Genomic DNA, 9,188 nt, shown 5'->3' with positions numbered 1-9,188 from the left:
TTAGAGGAAGTGTGTGGTAAGGCTAAGAACAGACAGGTGTACTAAATGACTGGTTAAATACTAGACCAGACTATTTTTTTTAATTTATTTATTATGTATACAATATTCTGCCTGTGTGTATGTCTGCAGGCCAGAAGAGGGCACCAGACCTCATTACAGATGGTTGTGAGCCACCATGTGGTTGCCAGGAATTGAACTCAGGACTTCTGGAAAAGCAGGCAATGCTCTTAACCACTGAGCCATCTCTCCAGCCCCCAAACATTACATTTTTTAAGTATATGATAAAACCATACTCATTAAGTTCTACTAATATATAGAAGTTCTGACACTATAGAGGAGTTTTTCTTCTTTTAAAAAATTATTTATTTTGAGACAGAGTCCCACTAAGTTGTGCAAAACTGGCCTTGAACTTGCAATCTTCCTGTCCCTGCTTCCTGAATAGCTGCAATTACAGGTCTGTTCCACCAGACCAGGTTGATAATGGTCTGTTTTATTCAATAGATGATTTCTTATACATAAATCATTCTGTAATTCCTGTTACAGAAAACACAATAAACGTGTAAGATTGAGTCTGTGACTTTTGCAAACACAGCCTCAAAGGAGGGGCTGGCCACCACAGAGCGCTGCCTCTGGGGAGACTAACCCACAGGCTTTCTTGTGTTTCCCAGAGCAAAACTCCACTCAGGTCTGAAGAATGGCGTGGGTACAGCAGGAGCGGGGTGGAACCGCACAGGCTTGCATCATTCAAGCCTGTTTCTCCTCCTCGCCTGCCTCTCCTTGGCTGTGCTGCAAGCTTCCCTGGGAAGCCAAGGGCAACGCCCCTCCTAACCAGAAGGAGGCAGGGAAGAAAGCAGGAAAGCAAGGGCAGATTCTGGGTGACGACCTACTTGTCATCGGTGAATATGTAGGCAACCACGTCCTTCAAGGCTGCAAGCAGAATTCCCACCAGGAGCGCACAGACACCTGGGAAACACAAAAGGACTTACGGGAAAGAACAGTTCTCCAGAATGTGACAAAGCTTCTCATGGGAGATTTGCAAGGGAAATTTACCGGGAAATTTAACTGAGTCTTGAGGGCCATGCTGCTAGGCGCGGGATAGGTGTTTTCTAAAAGGGCCTGACTGGGGCGGCGGAGTGGGCGGGTGGGGGTGGAGTGGGGAGAAGATCCTGGAAACTGAGGGCTGACTTCACTAGATAACCAGACCTGGTGGTACCTAGATCTAGGACTTGATCGGCCCCAAATTCTGTGAGAAATGAACTTCGTTCTTAGGTATCGTGCTGTAGGAGCACAGACACTGCACCCAATTCAGCACGGGCACCACAGAGACAGCTCACCAGCACACAGGAGAACAGTGGTGCAGGAATGCCGGGCTTGCTCAGCATTCCCTGCCCCCAGAGCATTGCCCACTCGGATGCTGGCAGCCACACCAAAGCCAAAGGGCACCTGGGAATTAGCAATCAGAAGTCACAGTTAAATTAAAAAAAAAAAGAAAGAAACCTGATGTTAATGCAGTAGGATCCAACCACTTGGAGACTTCAGACAGCTTTACAATCTAGCTTCTAGAGAGGGTTCTTGCTGCATCCAAGCTGTGTGACTAAGGACAATCGGCTCAACTGCCTTGAAACCCAACCCAACTTGGTCACTAGTCAGCAGTGTGGCTCACACCTGCCTCCATAGAGCCTTAATCCAAGCAAGCCAGAGCACAGCTGGATTTGTCAGGGGGTGGGGCTTCCTTTATTGGCAAACACACAAACATTATTATAACTTAGTTTAAAATACAGACTACAAGATCAGATTTAGGTATATTTATCTAGATACAGTAGATAGACAGTTTCTAAAGACTGAACCACTGATATGAAAAGCACTGAGAACTCTTCCTGGGGGACTCGGTGAAGGTTGGTGGAGCTGAGCTCCATAATGTCGCTGACGGTGGGACAGACAAAGTACAGCTGTCAACCTGATGGGATCTAGAACCACCTGGGAAACCAGACTCTGAGATCAAAGTGAGAAGATCTACCCACTATGGGTGGCACAAGCCCTTAGTCTGGGGCCCTGAACTGTACAAAAGGAGAACGCTATAGGCCGTGTGGTGGACACGCCTTTAATCCCATCACGTGAGAGGCAGAGGCAGGCGGATCTCTGTGACATGTGCCAGCTACATATCAATGTTTAAAGTGCTCACTGCAAGTTCTTTCCTTGGATTTGCAGGCCCCAGAAGTCTTGATGTTTGTAGGGCCTCCCGAAAGCAGGCAAATCCAGGATGCCGGACCCTGCCTGGGCTCAGCTCCTGCATGTTCCCTTTGAAAGCTCTTTTTTTTTTTTCAGAGAGAGATAATTTATTTATTAAATGTTTTAATTTTCATTCATTATAAATTTTACCCTTCGTTAAAAACAAGAAAAAACAATCCCATTTCAACTTTCTACTTCAGAGGCATGCATTAAGCCCATTCACATGATTGTATATGGTGGAGTGTCCTTGGCTGGCCTCCATTCCAAACAGTTTTTAATTCCCCAAATTACTGTTTTTCTCTGTCCAAGTATATCTGAAGGCAAGAATGACAATTCACAAAACACAATAACTAGCTTTGCAATAGTAAGAATATGTAGAGAGCTTTTTGTTACATGTGATTTGCATAATATATAAAAGAATATAAGATAGAGGTAATCTCCCAGTGATTGTGGACCTTTGAAAGCTCTTAAGAGATGAGACTGTCCCACATCTCTCTCCTGGGTTTTTGCTGAGAAGCAAGGGCCCCAGATCCATCCATAACAAAACCACCTGGAGATCTTGTTTACCGTGAGAACCATAAAGAATTACTGAGTCTCCGTGTGTGTGTGTGTGTGTGTGTGTGTGTGTATGTGTGTGTGTGTGTGTGTGAGAGAGAGAGAGAGAGAGAGAGAGAGAGAGGCCACAGGAGCCAGAGATGGGATGGGAGATGGGAGGATGTGATGGATACAGACTTCCTTTGACAAGATGACAGGTTCCGGGAACGGCTGTGTAACATTGAGTGTCACCAATGTCAGTAAACTGCAGACTGTAAGTGGCGAAGGAGGGGAGTTCATGTTAGCTATGTTTACCACAATGAAAAGTAAAAGTCACATGACACATGCCTGTAGCCCCAGCTACTCAGGATGCTGAGGCAGGAGGATCACGTAAGTTCAAGAATTCAAGACAGCCTGGGAACATGGCAAGACCCTTCTTCAAAATAAGAAAAACAACCACAATAAATAATAACAATAACATAAAAAAGTGGGAGTCTGTGACATAACAGGTGGGAAAACAGAAACCTAAACCTGACAGACGATTAGCAGGCCTACTGTTCGCCATACAACTCCATCCTCCTCCCTCCACATACCCACCACCCCCGGAATTCAGGCAGCTTGTCCCCTTAGCTGCCTCTCCTTTTCCCTTCCTACAGCCATTCCAGAGGGACCTGCCTCAGCACCGCACTGCCCCTCCTCCATTCCTGGCTACCTCTGCACACGTCTCTTGGTCGCTTCCTCCTGGCTTGTGGTTGAGATTCCTTCTATTCCTACCTTCTGTTCACTGGGTCTGCTCTTCAACAGTCTTCTTTTGTATTCCAAGATGACCAACCAACTCTTTTTTTTTTCATTTTTATATTTATTTACTTGTCGAGAGGAAGTCTCGAACCGCGTAGCAGAAGATGACCTTGAACTCCTTATCTCCCTGTTTCTACCTCCTGAGTGCGAGATTACCGACGTGTGCTATGCTGGCAATTGAGTCCAGAGCTTCCAGTATGATAAATACTCTCAACTGCCCTACATTCTGCCCTCACCATTACGATTTTTTTAAATGTATGCAAAATGGCTAAAAACCCCTTTGCCCGGATGGCCTATGTGATCTTTATGAAAACGAGAGGCAACCGGAGCATCTTGTGACAGCATGGGGCTAGGACATTTGAAAAGCATCAAAAGATACCAGGCACAATCCGGCCAATGGCCAAGCCAGCTTACCTGTATCCATCTGTTTCTCGTTTTGCATTCTGCAGCCACACTCCTGCCTCCCCACACACCCTGCCCATCTACTTCTGTCTTCCTTGGCAGCCTTGAGCTCCTCACCTGAGTGACTCCAGCAGCCTTCTCCTGCCTCCCCTGGTCTGCACACCTCTGTTCCCTGGTAGCAAACGGGGCTGTCTTCTGCCCCACCCTCCTGCCACCCTTTTTCTCTTAACAAGTCCCCAGCAGCACCAAGTAGCTCCCAACACAGAGCTCTGTCCAGGTCCTACAGTCGCCTGGCAACCCTGGCTCCTGGGCTAGCTGCTCTCATCCTATGAAGCTCAGCTTAAACTAGGGAGCAGAGAAATGCTCCCTATGACCCTGTTTGAAAGGTAACCCATCTCTGCTTTTACACATCTCAGAGCCTGTTTTGCGTTTTATTAACTCATCATACCCAGGTGAGATTCTGAGACACTCGGGTGTTCCTTTACCCCTGTCTCCTGAGCTAGCCACAGGCCCTCGGAGGACAGGAGTTGATCCCTCACACAACCAAGTCCCAACACTAACTACACACTGGTTAACTGGCTTCGCCAGGCGCCCTGCCGTGTGACACACAGGGTGTCATTCAGTCTTCACTTGTGGTGTGGAGCTACATGACTACATTTCCCTCCCATTCATATGCCAAACAAACTGAAACACAGAAGAGTTGAGTAAGTAGCCCATGCCACACAACGGGAAACAATGTGGTCAGAACCCAACTCTCCCTCCGTCCCTCCTTCCTCCCCCTTCCACCCATGTTAAATGCAAGGACAGTGGCCCATAGGATTCATACAAAAGAAGGTGCAAAGTGCCACTCATGTTCTTACCATGTAGGCAACAGAAGCCAGTTCATAGATGACAGCCTGGGCCCCCAGTTCCGTCACATTAACAAGGCCTGAAACAGCAGATAATATAAGTCAAATAGTAGACCGGAGGAACCATTTTCTTTATGAAACTAGAACACATATATTTTTATACAAATATACATAGGTGTGTGTGTGTGTGTGTGTGTGTGTGTGTGTTACAAAGATGCAACTGTGCTGTGTCCCCAGTTTCTGACCCATACTTTCATTTAAGAGAAGTCCAGCTAGTTAAGAAAAAGAATAACCCAGATGCAAAAATCCTAGCCATCTCTTCTGCCAAGACCTCAGGCATGGAGACTGATGTGGTCACTCTACAAACCCCGGCTCCATCACAGAAGACACCCTGAGGATGTAGGATGAGGCTCCTGGGGATGCAGGTGTCAGGGGTCACAGCGGGAGAAAGGAGGCAGGACAGCATGAACAGCTTTGGGGACAACTGAAGCAAGCAGCATCCACAGAACGTCGCTGCTACTGTCTGAACTATAGACGTTACCAGAAATAAGACCAAAATAATTATAGCTCCAGCAGAAGCGCAGATCATAGCTAACACAGAGCCATGCTCAGCTGGAAGCCTGTCAAAGTCAGCAAGGTGGTCAGATGATCAGGACACCTGAGTTGGGGAGTTTGTCCTCCCATGCCATGAGCCACCCCTTCCTTGTTCACAAAACACAGGGGGACAGAGCAGAGGGAAAGCCATGCCACTGCATGCACTTACAGCTGGCTCAGGGCTCATGCCTGCAGCGCAAGCCCTGACATGTACCCCACAAAACACCAGAGAATAGGAACAGAGCCTCCATTTTTGAGAAATTCTGGACTGTAACTTCCCAAGCTGTGTGCAGGTTCCCCTGGGTGTGGACTGGGACCGCCCAGGCTGTGTGCAGGTCCCCTGGGTGTGGATTGGGACCGCCCAGGCTGTGTGCAGGCTTCCCCTGGGTGTGGATAGGAACCGCCCAGGCTGTGTGCAGGCTTCCCCTGGGTGTGGATAGGGACCGCCCAGGCTGTGTGCAGGTTCCCCTGGATGTGGATAGGGACCGCCCAGGCTGTGTGCAGGTTCCCCTGGTGCGGATTGGGACCGCCCAGGCTGTGTGCAGGCTCCCTGGGTATGGACAGACCTGCAAGGAAGGTCCCAATTTCGAAGGTCCACCACTCGATGCACACCATGAACATACTGGGGATGGCCAGGCGGGTGTAGGAACTCCACTCCTGGAAACACTCCCTCGTCCAACCTGGAGAACAGGTGAGAACACCAACATGCCCTGTACAACGGCCATCACACAGAGCCAGAGACAGGGGTGCCTGTTCCCCTGCAGGATACAAGGGTGTCAGGGAAGACCGCAGCTTGAGAAGGAAGGAACTAAACTGGCAATGTGAGAAGCTGTCCAAAACCAAATACAGGGGCTGGAGAGATGGCTCAGTGGTTAAGAGCATTGCTTGCTCTTCCAAAGGTCGTGAGTTCAATTCCCAGCAACCACATGGGGACTCACAACCATCTGTAATGAGGTCTGGTGCCCTCTTCTGGCCTGCAGACATACACACAGATAGAACATTGTAAATATAATAAATAAACAAATATTAAAAAAACCAAATACATAAGCAAACACCCACAGTGAGTGACCAGCTGGCACTAACCATTAGGCTATAGGCAGCACCCTTCACCCACAACAAAGTAGAAACTAATAAAGATGGATAGATACAGGGAAACGGAAAGCCTTGTACACTGTTACAAGAACATAAAAAAGGTAGACTCCTCTAGAAACCAAGGCTGGAATAACTGCATGATTCAGCCATTTTGCCTCTGGGTATAGAACCAAAAGTTCAATGGGACTCAGAAGAATAACGGATGCAGAAGAACAGTTTGTATGTCCCTGTTCACATCAGCATTACACCACAGCCTAACTGTCATCTTGGCACAAGCTAGTCATCTGAGAGGAGGGAACCTCAGTTAAGAAAATACCTCCAGAAGCTCTGGTTGTAGGTAGGCATTTTCTTAATCACTGATAGATGGAGGAGGGCCCGGCCCATTACAGTTGGTGCCATCCCTGGGTCAGTGGTCCTGGGTTCTATAAGAAAGCAGGCTGAACAAGCCATAAAGGGCAGTAAGCAACACCCTCCATGGCCAATGCATCAGCTCCTGCCTCCAGGTCCCTGCCCTGTTTGAGTTCCTGTCCTGAATTCCTTAATGATGAACTATTTTTTTTAATTTATTTATTTATTAAAGATTTCTGTCTCTTCCCCGCCACCGCCTCCTATTTCCCTCCCCCTCCCCCAATTAAGTCCCCCCCCTCCTCAGCCCGAAAAGCAATCAGGGTTCCCTGTCCTGTGGGAAGTCCAAGGAACCCCACCTCCAAATGATGAACTATTATGCTGAACCATAAGCTGAAAAAAACCCTTTTCTCTCCAAGTGGTTGAAAGATGGAATAAAATTTTCAGTGTCAACCTTGAGCTTCACAAACACTTACACACTGTGCCCAAGCACATCTGAGTACAAATACATGCACACACACACCACATACAAACAAATGAAACACAGAAGAAAAAAAGGCACAATGAACATTCAATAAAGTTACAGTAGAAAATGTCCTAAATGTAAGCAAAGAGGCAGCCATTCAAGAACCAGATACATTTAAAACTCCAAACGGACATACCTGAGAAGAACCCTTCCACACTTTACAGTGGAATTGCTAAGACTACAAAATAAAGAAATCTTAAAGTCTGTAAGAAAAAAAAGTCACCTTGCAAAGGCAATCCCAACAGAATAACATTGGACTTCTCAGTAAAAATACTAAAAGTCAGGAAAGTATAGTGATTTTATACACAGAGAGGGAGAGAGACAGACACATACACAGAGCAAGAGAGACAGACACACACACAGAGCAAGAGAGACAGACACACACATAGAGACAGACAGACAGACAGACACACACACAGGTGGGAGAGGAGAAGGAGAGAGACCTGTGAGAAAGTAACTACCATCAAACAAGCTTTCTACATACAGTAAGGTCATCTTTTAAAATCAATGAAACAGGGCTGAGGCTATAGCTCAGTTGGTTACATGCTCACCTAGACCACACAATTCTGCCCCCAGAAGCACTTGAACAAGGCATTGTGAAGCATGCCTATGATCCCAGCAAGTAGGAGGTGCAGGGAGGCAGAAGAATCAGAAAATCAAGGTCATCCCTGACTACACATCAAGTTCAGGGCTTCCTAGGACACAATGACTTTCTGTTCCAAATAAATCAATAGGAAAATAAAGCTATTTTGAGGGAAGCACAAACTAAAGCAATTCGTGATGACTAACAACACTGTAGAAGATACTTAAAGGAGTCCTACACACAAAGGAGAAAGACATCTCTAACACGAGACCACAGGGAAAAAAATAATGGACAGATGAACAAAGAACTGGGAAATAATTGTGACCCATTCAAAAGAAGGATCCAGCCCCTGATATGAACACATGAATAAGATGATCATGGGAAGGAGAAAAGAATAAAATAAACAACCAGTCCTACCAAAAAAAAGGCTATAGGAATCAGCAAGCCCTCTAAGCAACAACCCTGAGTGTGAGTGGTCTTGACCTTCAGTTAAAAGATACAGGGCAGTGCTTCTCAACCTTCCTAAGGCTGCGCAACCCTTTAAAACAGTTCCTCATATTGTAGTGACTCCAACCATAAAGTAACTTTCATTGCTACTTCGTAACTGTAATTTTACTATGGTTATGAATAGAAATGTAAATATCTGTGTTTTCTGATGGTCTTAGGCGACCCTTGTGGTCACGACTGACAGGTTGAGAACCACTGACACACAGTATCTATCTGCCACTATTCATTTATTAAATGGACATAATATCAAACTTTAAAGGCATATCTCTTTATGTGTATTAGTTTGGCTCTCAGACCTCATCAGAGAAGCTGTTTTGTGCAGTGATGTTGATTAATATAAAAACTCAGAACTGCTGCAGAGATTAAGTGACTGTGGTGTGCTCGGGCACAAATCAGACTCCCTTCCCAGAGCTCAGGGATTAGCATGGAAGAAAAGCTGGAAAGATTGTAAACCAGGGACTGGGGAGGACCGGAGGGTAACAGTGTCCTCTGGGCAGACGGAACTGCCTGTGCTCCTGAATTCACAGCAGCTCTGGCTGCCTGCACAAGGCCTGCCCAAGATGATGAAGCCAGTCAACATCCAAGCCCGAAGTAGGGAAAGATCTCATGAGCCCCCACCCGTTACAAAGGCACTAGGACAGCCGGGCGGTGGTGGCGCACGCCTTTAATCCCAGCACTTGGGAGGCAGAGGCAGGTGGATCTCTGTGAGTTCGAGACCAGCCTGGTCTAC

The 9,188-nt window shown here is 46.8% G+C and overlaps 1 protein-coding gene across 1 annotated transcript in view; it reads right to left on the bottom strand.

Annotated features, from left to right (window-relative positions):
* Nucleotides 1-9,188, bottom strand: part of LOC101991725 (multidrug and toxin extrusion protein 2) — a 40,412-nt gene that overhangs the window by 6,856 nt on the left and 24,368 nt on the right. The window contains exons 9-12 of the mRNA XM_005349919.3: nucleotides 5,972-6,085; nucleotides 4,824-4,891; nucleotides 1,335-1,443; nucleotides 888-963 (exon numbers count right to left, since the gene is read on the bottom strand). Coding sequence (XP_005349976.1) covers nucleotides 888-963; nucleotides 1,335-1,443; nucleotides 4,824-4,891; nucleotides 5,972-6,085 — 367 coding nt within the window. The remainder of the gene's footprint in view (nucleotides 1-887; nucleotides 964-1,334; nucleotides 1,444-4,823; nucleotides 4,892-5,971; nucleotides 6,086-9,188) is intronic.

This window comes from Microtus ochrogaster, chromosome 7, assembly GCF_000317375.1.
Source record: "Microtus ochrogaster isolate Prairie Vole_2 chromosome 7, MicOch1.0, whole genome shotgun sequence".
Taxonomy (NCBI): domain Eukaryota; kingdom Metazoa; phylum Chordata; class Mammalia; order Rodentia; family Cricetidae; genus Microtus; species Microtus ochrogaster.
Note: the sequence above shows the minus strand (reverse complement) of the source record. Positions and strands in the feature narration are given on the sequence as shown.